The sequence below is a fragment of the Cyprinodon variegatus genome, unplaced genomic scaffold, assembly GCF_000732505.1.
Source record: "Cyprinodon variegatus isolate N-32 unplaced genomic scaffold, C_variegatus-1.0 Scaffold717, whole genome shotgun sequence".
NCBI classification, from domain to species: domain Eukaryota; kingdom Metazoa; phylum Chordata; class Actinopteri; order Cyprinodontiformes; family Cyprinodontidae; genus Cyprinodon; species Cyprinodon variegatus.
The window spans coordinates 414656-433012 of record NW_015151170.1 but is presented as its reverse complement, the minus strand read 5'-3'; the positions used below and the strand labels follow the sequence as shown (position 1 = coordinate 433012).

Below are 18357 nucleotides of genomic sequence, written 5' to 3'. Positions count from 1 at the left end.
ACATACACAATAAAATCAAACTATAAATTTGCCTTTATAAGACTTGAGCTCCTCTGAGTAACTCCTCTATAATAGTATTTAAACTTAAGGAATTGGAAACAAGATACTGAACCAAAATTATAGTCAGACTGATTCAATATATTTTACTTTCATCACTCATGACCCCTGGGTTTGCTTTGATGATCTCAGGTGAGGAAAAAAAACAGTGGCTCTAAGGATGTACTAACCATCTGACAACCCTGATAGGAAGCAAGTTTTAAAGCTCTGATGTTTAAATGTGGATAAAGTTTAGGTGAATAAAGAGTATAAAAACTATTACAATTCACACAGTATTTATTTTTTATTCCACTGGAGCATTTGCCATAACTAATGACTAGTAGGAACAAAAAGACATTAACAATCAATCAAACATAAGATGTCACAGTTGCATTTATAGAGGTTTTGGAATGGCAGTGTTTAAAATAAACTAAAATACTTTTGTTAAACACTGACTCTTCCAATACATTACAGTATTACTAGCCCTTAGTATGACTCAGCAAAAATAAAGTAGCTCTCAGTTTCAAAATAGTTGGTGACCTGCTTTAGAGCAACCAGAAGGTTTAGATTGAGATGAAAAAAAAGATAGAAATGATAAATATATACAAAAATAAAAACATTATTAAGATTTTAAAAAATAAAGATATAACTGAATACAACTGAATGTCCACTAATTTAATCCTTTGCTTTAAAATAATCAGTGAAGATCAATGAGACAAATAATTGGTTACAAAGGTGCAGACATAAATCCCAGATTTAGTTTGTCAAGCTACTCTGGTAAAACAAAAAAACAAAAAACAGGAATACAAAATGACCAAACAAGAAAGAAAACTGTCATTTTCATTTGACAGCACATTTATGCATTATAATGATTGACAGATGTGGTTTTAATTTGACAAAATATAAAAAAAATTGTCAGGTTGGATGAATAGATAATCGAAAAATAATTTTTGCTAAGACCCTGCATGTGGGATTGTTTTCTTTTTTTTTGTCTGTTCCACTTTTGTCTGGTAAATCCAGATAAGATGTTATATCTCAGTGAATAGCGTAAAAAGTACCATTTAATTAAATGAAAAATAAAACCAAGAGTATACAGCTTTATGTATTACTGAAGCATAAAGGTTTTTCTGCAGCGGCTGGTGTCAAGATTCTGCCCTTTTCTGGACTTTTTGGTTCTGTTCTGTTTTGAGTTTCACTTTGATTTATGTCATTCTGTGTTTTCTGGGTCTTTGGTTTCATTTTCATTTTGTGTCATTCTAGTTGTTCTCTGGTTTTATTTGAGCTCTTATTTGTTTCTTGTTTACTCTTTCTTGCCCCCCTGTGTCACTCTCTTTTCCCCTAGCTCCCTTCTAGATCCTTCTGTCCACACCTGCTCCCAATCAGTTGATTACACTATCCATTATTCTGTTGTGATTGTTGTTATTTCATATATTAATTTATCCTGTTTACTCACTATAAAAGTTTTCACTCAGTCTCTTTCACCTGCAAGGCCACACCATTCTAGCGTGAGGATGTTTGTAGACCAGACATAGCTTCTTCCCATAAGAAACCAGATTCTTTCTCAAGGCTTATTCATAACATATAATTTGTTTTGACCCTGACTACTTTCCATTGTTGTAAGTAAGGGGGAACGAACGCTGCTCAGGCAGAACAGGGCTGAATGCTGTGCCATAAAGACTGTATGATGAACTGTTCTTTCTTTGCAAAGATATGAATAAAGTGCCGACTGAGTAAAATCCATCGATCTCCGTTTATTTAACTAGAGTGAATAGTTGAATACTTTTTTTCCCACTACAGCATATATACTCAACTGCTCCTCTGCAGTTACTCTTTGCTGGACTCTCTTCATTCTTCATTCCTTCTGTTTATTCCTCCCTAGTGTTTCCTAGTTTTTGGTTCCTGAGTTTCTTGTCGATCGGTTCTGGAGTATGGCTTCTGTATTTTAACTTCATTAAATTTAGCAAGAGATCATCTCTGGCTCTTTAGCTCTGCATTTGGTTCCTCAACGATTATCCACTAATCCTGACAGCTGGTGCAACTAGCACAGACTGAAAAGCCTTTGCATGAAGAAAACCCGGTTAACAGAATCAATTTGTGACGCCATCATCATTGGTAAAGATTACAGGGGCTGTGGTTAATTTTACAATTGAGGCACCGTTGTCTTTATCGGTACTTTTTGATTTGGATCTACAACCACAGATCTTTGTCTGGACGTTCAGAATTTGTTTTAACGCAACACTAAGCTCGGCGTGGCTCAGAACAAAAATGACGCTAACATTATCAAAGACACGGAGCAGTGGATCATCTGTGTAAATAAAGAAAATACTCATGCTTCCTAAAAAAATAAGATGTCATACAAATCCTGTGGATTTACACATTCTTCTGTTTATTTTAGATGGTTTTAAGAAAAATCCAAAAGATTTCTAAGTGATTATACAGCATGCCTCACTTCTGGATTGGCTACCAAAAAACAGCGGCCGTATCCTGAAATAAGAAAAACAGATTCGGCACAAAAAATCGATGTGAATGTTGATCTGAGAAATGACTCAGGAAAAACAGTGTAGTTTCTTTACACTGAGCCTTTGCGCTCCTAAGGTTTCAAAGGTTTCACAGCTTTGATGAGGGAACTTCCGATCTCACACTGTGCTAGCTGCTGATTAGTTCAGATCATACCATTTATTTCAGTGAAGGAACGGAGCCCAACAGGATCAAAGAAAATGTTACTCTGTGGTGAAATATTGAGTCTGTCAGTAAAACTGGACAGGATAAAAATCAAATGTATAAAATGCTGAACATGTTGAAACTAACTGCTGTAAAAGCCAAAGTTATTAACATGGCCTCTGTGAAAATTAGAAACTGTGAGTGTGGGTGTCATTAAAATGATAACATGGTAAATATTAGAGTTATAAAAATCTAGTTTTCTGTTTTTTATTTACTGGCTTTTTTTTGTGCCTCCACTTTCAGCTTTTAAATTCTATCGTTCATGGCGTCCACAGAGTGATGTCTTCAACTTTTAGACGATGGCAATGTGGCAGCAGCAGCCGAGTTAAGCCAGCAATGGTGGACTAAGAATGCAGAAACTGTGAATAAAATATAAGTAATACACTTTCTGTGACCAAAAGGGAAAGTCACAGATGTTTTGGTGCCTCCCAATTTGCAGCCTCATCTTGTAAAATTATCATTTCAATGATTGATGATTAGGAGGACCATTTATTTTGATGATCCACCCATAAAAAGAAAATCCTCCACTATACCTTTAAAGAATATCAGCTGATTGATTTTATGATTCTTTAGGTGTTTTTGGTTGAGCAGTTTCCACTCCCTCTCCCTCAAAAGGCACCTGATTCGTTCAGAGGTCTACTCCTGAAGGCTCATGATCGTTATTAGTGGTTTTCAGTCCCATAGAATGGCTTTAGATTGTGCCTGTAGGCTCATTAGCTTGTTATTACCGAGTGAATCCTAATCCTAACCCTAAAGTCATTCCTTTCCCCCCGCGGAATTTATTAATCAATGTATGTGTAATCTAAAAAAAATGTCAGTAGTTCTTCATGTGCTGTAAAAATAAATAAATAAAAATAAAACGATCCGCGTTTTGCTCATATTAAACAAACTAAGAGCAAATAAATCTCATATCTTGTACACTGGGTTGTAGAATGCTTTCCATATAAATATTTAATTATTATATTATATTTTATAATTTAATTCTCTGTGAAAAAATGCTGATCATTCTTTAATAAGATCCTCCTCATCTTGTAACGATCTTGGTTCTGTTGGTTTTCTCTAAGTTTTCGAAGTTTCAATTTCATCCATGTTGTTCTTTGTTTTCTAGCTTTATTGGTTCGTTCTGGATTTATTTAAGTTTCTTAGGTTTTTCTTTGCTTGTCCTCTGTTGCCCCCTCTTGTTTTCTTCTTTCTCTCGTCAGCTCTACTTACACCTGCCCCTTAGCTCGTTAGTCCTGCCTTTGTTCAGTCAGCCATAAATACACTCCCTGTGCAGTCCCTCATTGCTGGTTCCTCGTCTTACTTCCTCTTACCCTGGCGCCTTGTGATTGTTTTCCTCCGATGTCTCCATGGTTCTGGTTTGAGTTTAATTTTTATGTTGGATTTTTGGATTCCCGTTTTGCTACCTGTGTTAAATCTGCAAGAACTCTCCTCAGTCTCCCTGCCTCTGCATTTGGGTCCTCACAAAAAACCTCCAACACAATTGTGACACATCTAATGGACATGCAATGTTTGTTTTTAAACCTAATGTGTGTAACAAACCCAGTGAATGATTTTTTTTTTTTTTTGTTTTATGCACAAACTACAACAAAAACCTGACTACATCACAAAATAAAACAGTGTGCTTGGATGTAAGGAGAGTGGAGACGGAGGAAACTCTATGTAACGTGTAATACTAAGGGTATGCTGGCCTGACCCGGTATGCTGAGCTGACAGAACACTGGGGTGGAGCAGAGCAAATAGTTATCGTACGTGGATTGCTTTCTTGTGATTGGCTTATAGAAGGGAGCTCTGTGATTGGTTGTAAACCATCCCGTATAAAAAAATGCATTTGTGTATCGAGGCAAGTCAGGAGAGTCTCAAAAATCCACACACCAATGCAGTGAAGTTTAAAGACCACCGATACTTTGTAATTGAATTTTTAATTGTTTATGTACCAGAAATACTTTGCCGAATCATGTGCTGTGCATGTGTGAATCTTGTATGTGTATTTGTCAAAATTGAGACCGATTTAGCTCCATAGCGTACAGCTACTTACTACAAAAACTAGTACTTCTGTTATACTAATTTTGATCAATCATCAGGGAAACTGTGTTTGCTGAAGAAAGAGCTTCCCTCATCTTTTAATCTGATTCAGCAAAGGTTTAAACAAGTACTGCCCTGTATGTAAGAATAAATAGATCCTGATGTCTGGTACCAATATAAAAGTTTTGTTCATCCAGTCTTACCTGTGTATCTGTCTGGAGGGGACGCTGGAGATCATCTTCCTCCAGTTTCCCAGCATCTTGTTGACGGCGCTCCTCTGTTTAAAGAAATGTCCCAGTGAGCTGTTCATCATCACAGACTCGTCGCCTTCCGCGCTGTCCGCTGCACCAGAACCATACTCTGCATGAGCCCCAGTGCTGCCATTGCTCATCGTCCTTTTGACCGCATCCCTGCTCTTCAGTGTCACCGAGTAGGCAGACTTTTTCCAGTGACCTAAAAAGAGGACTACTATGCGCTCCTTCCTGAGGCTGGTGGTTTCCTGGACATCTGCCACGTTTTCATCATTATCGATCCCAGAATCACTGTTCTGGTCTGTTTCAGCTGCCGGCTGCAACTCCTTCAACTGTCTATCTTCAAGCAGAGAGGAAGGACAGAACGTAAGGCCTTCCTCTGGATGGTCTGGTAAGGATGTGCCCTGATTCTCAAAGTTTGACCTCAAAGTCCTCACAGACACTCCGAAATGATGGATTTCATCCTCGATGCTCTCCCTGCGCACCCTATTGGAGATCTGTCTGTCCGGGGCCTGGGAAAACACGGTGATGAGTTCAGTGTTGGGCATCTTACAGTAGGGCTGGTCTGTCAGGTTGGTCATGAGGAGAGACATGCTTTTGACGATGCCTGAGATCCGGCCACACCAAACAGGTAGGGGAACCTGGCTCTTGAAGTTCCTGAACTGGGTGTTGACAGTGATGTTGACGATGGGAGCTGGGAGGATGTGCCTGAGCTCCTCAGCCAGACGAGCCAGCTCCAGCTCGTAACCTGCACAGTTCCTCTGCAGAGAGACGTTGGCAATCTGCTGCTCCAGATAGATGAGGTCATCCTCAGTCAGCAGCTCACCGGAGGGTCCCAGGATGGCATTGTGGGCTTGGGAGTACCTCCAGCTGACTTTGGCATATCTGTTCCCATTTTCCTGTAAATAATACAGTCGGATGAATATACAGGATGTCATTATAACGTCCGTCAAGCGTCTTAAATGTGATGGAAAACAGTAATGATACAGTAAAACTGCAACACAGCTCCCATCCAAACCTCAAGAAATATGACTCGGCTCGCAAAGCACTATGTGTGAATGATTTGTTATGAGCAATTAAAAGTAAATGGTGACTTTAAACGTAGATGTAATGTAGATTTAAAACGACATTACAGAGTCACAGTACATTTGGTGCTTTTCTCATCACAGCCTCAATGGCTTATTTGTTTGGGAGAAGCAACGATGACAGAAAAATCAAACGGTGGTAATAAAAGTCATGAAATTGTAAAACACATGAAGTATTAATAGGAGCCTTTTCTGTTGGGGACTATTTCATTTTAGAATAACGGATCTATATGAAGTGAAAGCATTTAGGTTTGGACTGAAAGAGCAAAACAGTTTACTGGCACATGTCAAATTTCTTATGCAGTTTACTGACAGAACATGTTGCAGGATTTTTCAACTCTGGAAAGAATGGAGGTGCACTTTATATTTTCTCCCTGATTAAGATTGAATTAGGTTCCAATAAAATAGGTTAATTCTGTCCACTTCTGAGCCAATGATTTAGTCTTGGTTATAATGTTTATGGACATCGAGAAGAAAACAAGTAATTTAAGTCAGTGACTCCCAAAAATAATAGTGACCCCTAAAAACACACTAAATTATTTCATGCTACATTTCCAAACAAATAGAAATACATACATTTATTTATTAATTACATTCATGACTAATTTTAGCAATGCTGTTTATAGTTTTCATTATTCAACTGTGCATTTTATTATTTAATTGTATATTTAGTATTGGAATCAATATAAGTAAGATTTACATCGACATAGAGTGATATGGATATAGAGCTGTCCATAGATATCCAATTTGATTTTTAAGCAATATGGCTTAAATATTGAATTTACACATTTTTTTTTTCACACCAAATCTGATTTATTGTTAAAATTTTATTTTTATAAACAAAAGAAATATATTACTTTCAAAAACTAGCTTTTCTTTATGTCCTCTCTCTGGGTGTTGATCTTCATTTAAAGGGCAACAACATTTTACAAAAAATAAAAATGAACACTAAAAGTTTGCAGCTGATGCTATTACACAGTGAGCTAGATAATCAGTTCTTAGTGGACATTTAAGAATGAAAACGGATGAAGTGAATTCCCCCTGAACTATAGAAGTGCAAAAAGTGAAATGGTTGGAAAAACAGTTTTGGTTCCAAAAATGAATCTGCATAAATTAATAATTGATAAAGTTGATTATTCTCCCAGCCCTTAATCAACTTATCTAATTATATATTCTGGTTCTCTGTATGCATCAGGAATCACATCACCATGACTGTAAAAATCATTTTGCGACCCCTTAAATTAGTGTTTCTTGACCCTCACTTTGGGACCCTTGAACTAAAGCTGGTTTTCAAATTTAAAAGAGGTCCTGCTGCAAAACCCTGCAAGAAAAAAAAAGGAAAAAAATGGGTGCCTGAAAAAAAGTTACAAGTTAAAAACTCTAAATCTTAAGGGAAAAGGATAGTCGGAGCAAGTTAAATTGAAAGTAAAATTATTTAATAAACAAAAAGAAGCAACAGCCCACAGCATTAAAGATCTCCTACCATACTTTACAGTGGGAATGAGGTTCTCTTCTTCACATTTAGTTCTTTTTATTATACTAAAGTCTGTCTGTCTGTCTGTCTGTCTGTCTGTCTGTCTGTCTGTCTGTCTGTCTGTCTGTCTGTCTGTCTATCTATCTATCTATCTATCTATCTATCTATCTATCTATCTATCTATCTATCTATCTATCTATCTATCTATTTGTCTGTCTGTCTGCCTACCTGGCCGCCCGCCCGCCCACCTACCTACCTACCTACTTACCTACCTACCTACCTACCTACTTACCTACCTACCTACTGTACCTACCTACCTACCTACCTACCTACCTATGGATGGTTTGGAAGGAGAAAAAACTTTTCCGATGGGTAATCTTGTAAAAAAGAAAAAAAAAGAAAAGAAAAATGTTTTATAAATAGCTGATTGAATAATTGTTCTCAAATGTGACAAATTTGCTTTTTTTCCTCCAACATACCGCTGTCAGAGGAGGCCATTGCAATGTACAGGTGGGTTTATTTTAAGGCTGTTGCCAAAAAAATCCACAGGGTGCCAATTAATTGATCCAGCTCAATTGGAACAGCTGGAAGCACTTGTTGCTTTTATATCTTATTAGACTTAATTGAGGCATTTTTAAACACATTTATTACATGTGTAGGGGATATTTAGTTCCATATACAGATGTTATCAACATAAAGTAGCGCTAAAATGAAGGATATGAGGCTGCTTTCCTTAAGACTTCTCTTAAGATTTTCCTGTTTTTAATTCATGGACAAAATGAATCCAAGTTACACGCTGTGAATTTTCTGAACATTTACTCTAAGGTTCTTCTCTGACCTTCTGTTGCAACAACACGTTTAAACATTTCCAGTTACTACTGAGCAGTTCTGTCCATGAGGTTTGCCAAAGTTCAGCCCATTCCAACCATCATGACAACTCTAGCTAGGACATACTGAGACACATTTCTCAAGAGACACATGCAGTAGCTTTACTCCTGGTGAAAACATGTAAATGCAGATTTCTAAGGGTTTGAAAAAGTGCTAGAATAACCTAGCGGCATGAGTGCTACACTGTGATGGATTCAGTAACCCACATCTTGAATGGACAATGTTTCCCTCCAATAGCAAGTGAAAGTTCTCCAAATCCACCCATTAATTAGCTCGTCTCTTGTCCTCATAGCCCTCTTTGTGCGACTCCAAAGATTTAACTCTGGACTCCAGTGACGTAACTCCACAGCAAACTTTAGCTCTGCTAATTTTGTGGATTTGGTCGTTGCTTCAACTAAAAATCACGCTGAAAATAATCTACCGGTACTTTTCATGTTTAAGCCTGTGTCTCTAACCTGATCCTTCATCATTTTATCTGTTTTGAAGAAAAGTTTATCCTAGATCATGAAAGGGGACACTATCAGGTGTTGGTGCTGATATAATGTTCTTATGTTCATGTCTCTGTGTGCATTAAGGGCTGGGGATTTATTTCTTCTCTTCTCCAGACAGATACATTTATAAAAGGTGATCTTTTAAACCTCTCTGCAAAGTATACTGCAAAAATTATCTAGAAATAAACAAAAAAGGTCTTAAATTAAGCGTATTTGGCCTTAATTTGAACAGATAAATAAGATAATTTGCCAATAGAATTTGTTTTTTTACTCTTAAAATGATATTATTAGACAATATGCACTTGAAATAAGCTATTTTTGGCAATTGTTTTTTTTTTATTTTAAATGTAGATTGTCTTGTTCCATTGCAAAGTATGTCACTTACCTCCTCAATTCCAGAAAAAAAGGCACTTATTTTAAGGGAAAATTACTTATTCAGATTAAAAATTTTTGCAGTGGAAATCTTTAGATAAAAAGGTGCAGCTCTGATCTACTATAGGATGTCAAAATGTCTTTGAAAACATTTTACTTTAAAAGTCCAAAATTGTAATTTGTATTATTGTAAGGTCAACTCCAGGTGTGTATATTATGAATATTACCTCTGTTACCAGAAAGTATTATTTTGTAGAAATTATTGTTCGTTTTGGTGCTATTTGCTATCCAACCTTGAAACGAGACATTTTGTGGGTACCGCCCCTTTCATGACATCACTCTAAGAACACTGTAACATTTAAGGATGTTTTGAAAACTAAAACACAAGCATTAAACAATGTGCTATAATACAGATATGTGAGTAATAAGCCAATTCTACTGCAAGAGTTTAGCAAGTGATTTTATTCACTCACAGCTCTGAGCTCTACATCAGGTGTTTTCATTGTAGGAATAAGGATTGTTTTGCTAATCCACTTTGGTATCAACTCTGTACAAGTAGGGGTTCACCAAGCATTCCAGGCATGCTAATTCATATTGCCCACTTCAAAGTACCCTACATGAGAATTTAAGTAATCAATTCTACTAAAGATGAACACATAAATTAGTTTATCAAGATCCTGCTGAGACATTAGTCCTTTAGTCATGAATATTTTTTTAGGTGATAGAAGGCCGATTTTCAATTGTCTTTATGTTCGTCTGAAGGTTCAGGTCTGAGTCCATCACTACTCCCAGATTAAAAACCTGATTGGTGGTTTCCAGCTGGATTAACTGAAACTGTGTGCTAAATTGTAAATGCTCTTATTTGGTCAAAAAAGTACTTTAGTTTTGTTTTTATTCAGCTGAAGATGATTTTGTTACATTCAGGCATTGGTTTCTTCTCTGTATTTACCCAGAGTTTGGATGGGTTAATGGTCACCTGGTGACAATGTAATGTACAGCTGTGTCCCTTCTGCAACACATCATAAAGTTTGTTACTTCTGTTGTGTATTAAGATCTGAGTTAGAGGGAGCATAAAGATAATGAATAAGAGGGACCCTAAGATGGAGCCTTGGGGAACGCCACATGTGAGTTTTGACGTCTTTAAATTTAAAGTTACCTACTGGATTTAAACCAGTCCAGTGCTGGACCAGAAAGGCTGACCCAGTTTTCCAGGCGCTCAAAAAACCCCAAAACAAAGTACTTAACAATGCCCAATGCTGCACTAATATCCAATAATAATAGGACTGTTGTTCTTGTGCATTTATAAAGATGTCAATGAACTCCTTGACAAGGGCAGTCTTTGCTGTGGTGAGCAGAGAAGTCTGATTGGAAGACGTTGAAGCAACTTAACATTGTTAGGAAGTCGTTTAGTTGTTGAAACACAGCTTTTTCAATAGATCTACTGATGAAGGGGAAGTTTGAGATCATTGGTGAAGAAACTGCCAAAGACAAACACAAACTCCCAGGTTTGTAAAACCCAACCGCTTATAGTGATTAGGCTCTTCTTTGTGAAGACTGAACAAAGTCAACCAAAAAACACACCTTAGTTCCTTGACATTAGCTAAAAAGAACAGTTGCTGTCACTGTACAGATTAGCTGCTAAAAGAGCTACTTTGTTTTAGGTTTGAGCAGAAATGGGAATGTTGATTATTGTGCAGGCGGAGCTCAGTCAAGGTGGTTTGTCCTGGAGTAGGTAGGTAAAAACAGCTGAGACCAGGGTACCATTAATTTTCCAGGACTGGGAGGTCCATGAGAGCAGAATTCACCAATAATTTCTCATACATGCATGAATCAAGAAAAATACCAATTTGGAAATTATTTTTAATGAGGGAATAACAATATAAGACTTTTAAAAGCTAAACAAAAAAAAATGATTCTACATGATATAGGAGCTTAAAAGTTATACACAGCAAGGCTGTTTCTGCATTCTGCATAAAAAGGGGCGCTTTTAAAAGCCAATTTAATTAATTATACTTATTTTAAGAGGTCCAAGCTGGTCCAACTCTTGGTTTTTTTCCTAATAAGTTTTTTTTTTTTTTTTCTAGGACTGGCAAAATCAAAGCCATAGAGATACGAGATTTCTGACAACTCCATTGACGACAATGGGAAACATTTTAAACAGCAATGGCGACACGCATGTTAGCTACATGAGCATTAGACTTTATTAAACCATTTTAAACTACAGGAAAATAGACAACAGGTCTTAAATATCACATCATGCTCTCTGCTTCTATCTGATGTTCAAATATAATAATAAATAATGTTTGAGATGGATAAAACAGTTTATTAGTTATGTTTATACTAAACAAGTACAAATACTAAAAAGGAATTTGTAAAACTACATCCACTCATACTTAACACCCATTATTTTAAGTAGAGTCAGGAATAGGCCTAAGAATAAAAAAACAAAAAAAGAAAAAAACACATTTCACACTGCTAACAACAGAAGTATAATAAGGGGTACAACCTCTCAACCAGTGAGTTTTTTCCCTTATGGCTGTGTATTTTGTGAAATAATTACTAAAAGTCACATATCTGCCTGTGTTTTGATTGAGCCAAACTATTGGACTCCCTAGCAACCTAACTTTCTTGGTTTTCCGCTAGCCCAACTTTTATCTCTATGGCTCTGAGTAAACTGTTCTGACATACGTAACTCAACCATTGATGTTGCTAAGAGAATAACTTTTTTAATGTTTAACTTTAAGCAGCCAAATGTAAACCAAAATGTTAAGAGTTCATTCATCTTGTCTGTATCGTTCGAGGAATCCCGTTGAAAGCGGTAACTCTCCTGTTCTTTTTTTAACACACTTTCCTTCCAGATATTTTACTTTCGGAATAAAATATAAAGATATGTAAGAAAGACGACACTCTTATGGATCTAACTAATGACTTTACCTTCCTCCTCTGATCCTCCTCATCCAGCAGCCTGGCCTGTAGTTGCCTCACCATGACTTGCCTCTTCCACTCAGCTATGGGGTGACCTTTCTCATCGTGGGTGGGCACCAGATAGTCGATGTCTGACAGGTTAGCCTCCTCAGTTGGCAGGACCACCATCTTGCTCTGGAAAGAAGCAAAATGAAAAATAAAAATAAGTAGGATGTTGTGTATAAACACCCTGATAAAACGGTAATTCCTTCATAGGAGCCAGATTCCTGTGAGCCTTTGATAGGGGTTACGCTCACTTCAATTAAATCTGTGAGGAAATCCAAAAATAGTGAAATGACGGACAAAAAAGTTGTGTTTTTGCATAACAAGATGATTTTTAAAACTTGTTAATCAAAGCAGGTAATGCAATGTGTTCTTATAACAATCCAGACTGAAGAGAAAACAGGTTTTAAAATATTAACTGTATACATTTATAAAATTCTGAAAAGTTCTTTCATTATTTGTAGTGTAACAAGGCGGCAGACGTACTGCTTGTCCAGCAAAGACTCCTGACATCCCTGACTCCTTCAGCGATTTAATGTTCTTCATGTCACCCAGGAGTTTCCTCTCAGCCAGGAGGTTTGTATCAGGAAATACTGTCTTATCAGCAGAGGCGCTTCTCTCACTCCCAGCTGCCTTGGACTGATTAAAACCTTTAATAACTGCAAAATAAATCAAATACGGTTTATGCCCCACTCATCTTCATCACAGATTAAACATAGCAACTGCTAAACAGTACAATTTGTTTCCTTACTTTGCTAAAAGAGTTATCAAACAAGATAAAGAGAAATGTTTGTCTCACCCGATGCGGCAATCTGGACCTGCTCTATTCTCCTTGCTGCGGTTCTTCCTGAAGCAGAGGGTGGTGGAGGTGCAGGGGCGGCCTGAGGGTATCTAGCCTGTGGTGGCTCCTCACACTCAGGTTGCTTCAAAGAGGGATTCTTTTTTTGTTATTTAAAACTAGAAAGAATGAAACAAATATGGAAATACCTTTAAATCTAATTACCTTCAAACTATCCATGTGTTTGTTACAGCTTTGACTGTCTCTGCACTCCTCACTCAGCCTCCCGTAGTAGTCCTCTTTGCTGCGAGGAAACAACACAGTCTGCTTCACCTCCACGTCCTCCTCTGCCGGAGTCAGAACCTCGATGGATCTGTCTGCACACGATGCCTAAAAATAATAAACCATCAGAAAACTGCTGGGTGGCTCAGATCATACCATTAGAGATGCTTTAATTATGATTATGCTGATCATTATCATAATTTATCTGCTTTGTTTTTAAAACATATACAAATAAAAAATATAACCATGGATGTCTGGGGGACAGTGATTTGCCTACATGTTATGAATGCTGGCGTACCATAAAGAATAAAATAGGGAACAGTTTAGTTTGTGCCTTCAACTCGTTGCCCATAGAAAGACATTACTTGGATATAACCGGAATATCTTCAGAAGGGCTACAAATGACACAAGACTCATATGGGTGAGTAGAACATGATGTAATAACGTAAAATACAGGGGCCAATGTAAAACGTCGGCGTTCCTCTTTAAAGCTTTGGGTGACATCAAATAATTAGTTGTCATCTTAATTGGCCAACCAATCAATTAAGATGACAGGTTTTAAAATATGCCCTTTCAAGAAGTATCAGCTCAGCTGTTAGTCAGCTGGCTAATTCTGCATATAATGAGGTAAAGTCAGGTTTTCACATTCCTACAAGTGTTAGATATATCTCTCCACAACAAGCCTGAATCAAATGAATGACACGTGACCAGGCCTCTGCAGAGCTGAATGATCAGCTAATGAAGGAATTCAGCTATTTGATTCCTTTAGACTATAGCAGGAATGCATCCTAATCTTGTACGATGACAGCTCTTGAGGACTTGGCCATCCCTCGCATAAGCTGAATCTTTCCTTTCAAATTTTAGCAAGTTACTGATAGCCCCAATGCTTGTTACATATGCCTGATGGCGAGGTTGGCTTCCCCGCAAACTCTCTACATCAGTCCCACTAAGGGTACTATTTGAGGCTGGAAAATGTGGATCCCCCTTTGTTACTGTCCGTTCAGCAGCAAAGGAGTTGGCGGCTATTTTGGCTAGAAATAAAACAAGTAAAGATGATTAAACTGAGGCAAACAGGGGCTGAAGTTTTTTCAGCAGTGACCTGGTCATCTGTTTTCTAATCAATTGCCTGAATGATTCAAATCAATTGTAAGAGACAATTAATCCACCGTCCTCCTTATTTTGACCTCTACTGTTCTTTTATAGAGAAACGTGATCATTTCATTTCTTTGCAGTGGCTAACAGCTCACTGGTTTTCAAAAACAATGAAAATACCGATAATCTGTTATGGCCTTAGTAGAAATAATCCTATACTCTCAGATGTAGCTCATACATAATTGAAGTAGGTAAACAGTTGGTAAAAACACTCAAAATATACAGAATAAACTAAGAAATATTTAGTATTGATAATCTCTTTGAAATACTTTAAATAATATTAATGCATTAATACTCTGCATCGCTCGATTTTCCATCAGAAACAGAATTTTTCATGTTTTCCCACAAGGCCTCCAATGGATTAAGTTTCAGGAATTGGGATATAGCCCAGAGGTTTCCAAATTTTTCAGCTTCTGACATGGCTGCTGGAAGGCATTTTTAACAGGAGATGCTGTGAAAATTTTGTTTTTTTTTGTTAAAAGACCTATGTGCCTATAGGCCTATTTAAAATACAATAAGAATGAATACATAAATAGATTGAGATTCACTACTTTATTGTCATGTAGCCTTCAGTGCACGCAACCAGGGTCTGTAAAACACAGACATCATCAGTTCTCGGGTGAATATATGTGCTATTAATTAAACTTCTCAATAACACTATAACAACGTAGATTTGGTCTGCTTGCATGAACCTGAGTCACTGTGTTTATGTCACATGTGACTCTTTTAGCTGAAAAATCTATTTATGCAAACCACAAGGAAATAATTATATTATTATACTATTTAAACTTTATTGAACAGTTCTGCATTACACTAAAAACTAAAAATCAAAATAACACTCAAAATTACTATGGCTACGTTAAACTGCATGAACAATGCACGAATGTGCGCGGCATTGTGCTCTTACTCTGAGCCACAGGCAGGGTGGCCTGCCTGGTTACAGGTGTCCTATTGCTCAGGTGCGCTCTGAGATCGTGGAGATAAAGTCCCTCATGAGCGGACGAATCGAAAACATTTTTCTGTGCCATATTTCCTTCTCGTTTCTGTCATTAGACTATATTTACTAGTCTGCTGCCACCAGCGGGATACCACACTCTAGCTTGCTTGCCTTTGCCGAGAACGTAACTTCCATGAACCTTGTATTGATTAGGCCTCAAAATAATACAATTAAATTCATTAAATTAAAATTCAAACCCACGTAATAGTAAAATAAAAAAGCCAAAATCATTTCCCAAAACATTATATGCAAAGTGTTTAGGCCTGCTGATGTCTTTTTTGGCCTATGCGGCAGAATAGCTTCATACGGGCATCTTCTCATCGTCACAGTTCTCACTGTTACCTTCAGACACGCTTTGGTCCCATTGGAGCTGATGATTGGCTGAGTCTTTTCCATTTAAGCTAGTCTTTGATCCATTTAAAAAGCAGCCTTTTGTTTTTTTCCTTGTCTCTCTGGTTTTGCTTTCTAACGTAAAGCGTTGGAGATAATCTCAAGCAAACAGCCTATCACTTTCTCTACTGCTTTAAATGTTTCCCCCTCTCCGATACACTTTTTAATCAAAGTGAACTGTTTTTCTCAGCACCCACCCATTTCTGTCCCGTTTTGAAGGACAAACGAGTACGTACATTCTGTGGTGACTCATTACAGGACAAATAACCCTAGAATTCTCTTATTTATGATAAAGAGTGGACTTAGATGTCTTATAGTGCTTTTTGTTTTGCCAACTTATTGCCCATTTGTTGCAAACCAGATTTTGTGTCTAAAACCATCTGTTTGCTCCCCCATGTTTAATGACCAATTTAAACAACAACTGATTTAAATCAGAGACGGCGGTAGCTCTACAGCAAAAAGATTCAGCCACCCCAGACCCCAGTAGCCTCTATAAGCAATGAGAAATTTCCTCTCTACATCCCAATATCATCCCTTTGATCGCTGTCCATGCCGCTGTCTATCCATCAGTCAATCACACCTGGTCTGCCAACCCTGCTGCTCTTCCATGAGATGCATTATTTACATATTAGATGTAGAGAGAAAAAAAAGACTCCATAAGCGGGCTGAGATGTTCTTTACATAAGGGCCACCTGATTGTCACCTGTTTCATCACAGAATAATTGATTTCTGAAACTGAACTAAACATCTTTTAATGAGTTATTTAATTAAAAAGACTCAAAAGCATGAATGTAGAAAAAACAAAAAAATCTGTTTCTTGGTTTTTATGACTCTACTTCACCCACTAATAAAATAAATCTTATATTGCAAAGTGATTTACATCGAAACACGGTTTTAATCTGATTGGTTTAGTTGGACGGCCGTAATTTTGAAGACATCTGGTGACATCATGGTTTCCTCCACTGTCTTTCTGCTCCTTGATTGGATTGATGAAGTGAAGCGATCAGTTAGGTATCTCCTCATTAAACCTCTTTGATTCGTTACTGCATATCCTCACATAATTGTTGCAAGACAAAATCTGTTATTGGGAGGATCTAATAAACAGTTCCAATTGTAACAAGGAAATAGGAGACTATCAAGGAGCGTAAACAAGGAACAAAAGAACCAAGACAGATTGGTCCCGGCAGTCAGTCGAGATTTGTTTGGATTGTTCTCTAACAAAGTAAAAAGAACATTTGTATCGGAGATATGAAGGGGAAAAGTTACCATCTAAAGAGCTTGGATGCTGTTTAACTAAAAAAAAGACCAAAAGGAGAGAAAAAAATGATCAGGTAAAATAAACTTTAAAGCGTCACAAGTGAAGGTAATATTAAGCCTGCAGACATCCTCTGTAAAAGAAAAAGAACAAAAGCAGTGTAATAAACGAGCGTGAATAAGTGGCGGCACTTCACACCGCTTGGGGAGGATGTAGGATATATGGAAACGTTTAGGCTCCCTTTAATGAACCTGTATTGGCTTAATGCGCTCCATACACAATGCATATCAAATTCAGCTCTCAAAGGACATTATTAGCAACCGAAACATCAAAGGCCGACCCTAATACGCCGCTGCGTGCTGTTGTGCTTTATGTCCACGAGGTGGTCCTCCCATTTCCTCTCACCCGGCACTTTGATGTTGAGCTACATGAAATATTCTGTGACACCAATCAGCCGGAGAAACAAACTTCCCAGAAGTTGTGCAATCCATAAATAGATAAACAACTCGAGCTGGGAAAAAGTAAGGGTGTGGGGAGAGGGGGCCTTCTGACCCTTCTCGTAACAGTTCAACGTCCCGAAAGCACAGATGAACCTTGTGTGTGCTTTTAATTGGACTCTCTGGCCAGAAAACATTTGGTTTTCATCAGGACTCCGTCACACAGTTGCCACGCAGCTACAGATAGCCTGCGTTTGGCTCCCAGCCACTCTCCCTGGGCCCGAAAGACAAGAGAGACGCCGATCTCCACAGATTAGCAGCCAAGAGTTAGGAAACAGCTATAACACACAGTGCTGTCCCATTGTGCAGCATGAGGCATCAGTGATGTTCAGTCCCAACAGAGAGGAGCAACAAGTGAGCCTTAAGCTTTTCACAGCAGCGGGTGGACTTAAAAAACACCACATGTGATGCTGCGCTGGATTTAATCTACAAAATCACCCGCTTCTGTGTAAAGCAGGCCTATTACAGGTGCGAAATAGCAAGCTGGAAATGTATACACCCGGGTTTGCGTTATACACAGAATACTATAGTGTAAATACATTTCAACCCACATGGCTGCATACACTCAGGTTTCCCCCACAGAGAGCCAAAAAGGCTTGGATTAACTTTATTCGCATTTGTCAGTTAAATTAATGAGAAACAAATCAATTTCATTACTACACTGAAAGAAAATAATGCAACCGTTTCTGGCATCTA

At 37.7% G+C, this 18357-nt stretch overlaps 1 protein-coding gene across 1 annotated transcript in view; it reads right to left on the bottom strand.

Annotated features, from left to right (window-relative positions):
- Positions 1-4985: 4985 nt before the first annotated feature.
- The window catches only part of LOC107097725 (espin-like protein), a gene marked incomplete at its 3' end in the record, with an annotated part of 34426 nt that continues 21054 nt past the window's right edge, over positions 4986-18357 (bottom strand). Inside the window, exons 6-10 of the mRNA XM_015394987.1 lie at positions 13314-13478; positions 13110-13233; positions 12797-12969; positions 12278-12442; positions 4986-5932 (exon numbers count right to left, since the gene is read on the bottom strand). Coding sequence (XP_015250473.1) covers positions 4986-5932; positions 12278-12442; positions 12797-12969; positions 13110-13233; positions 13314-13478 — 1574 coding nt within the window. The remainder of the gene's footprint in view (positions 5933-12277; positions 12443-12796; positions 12970-13109; positions 13234-13313; positions 13479-18357) is intronic.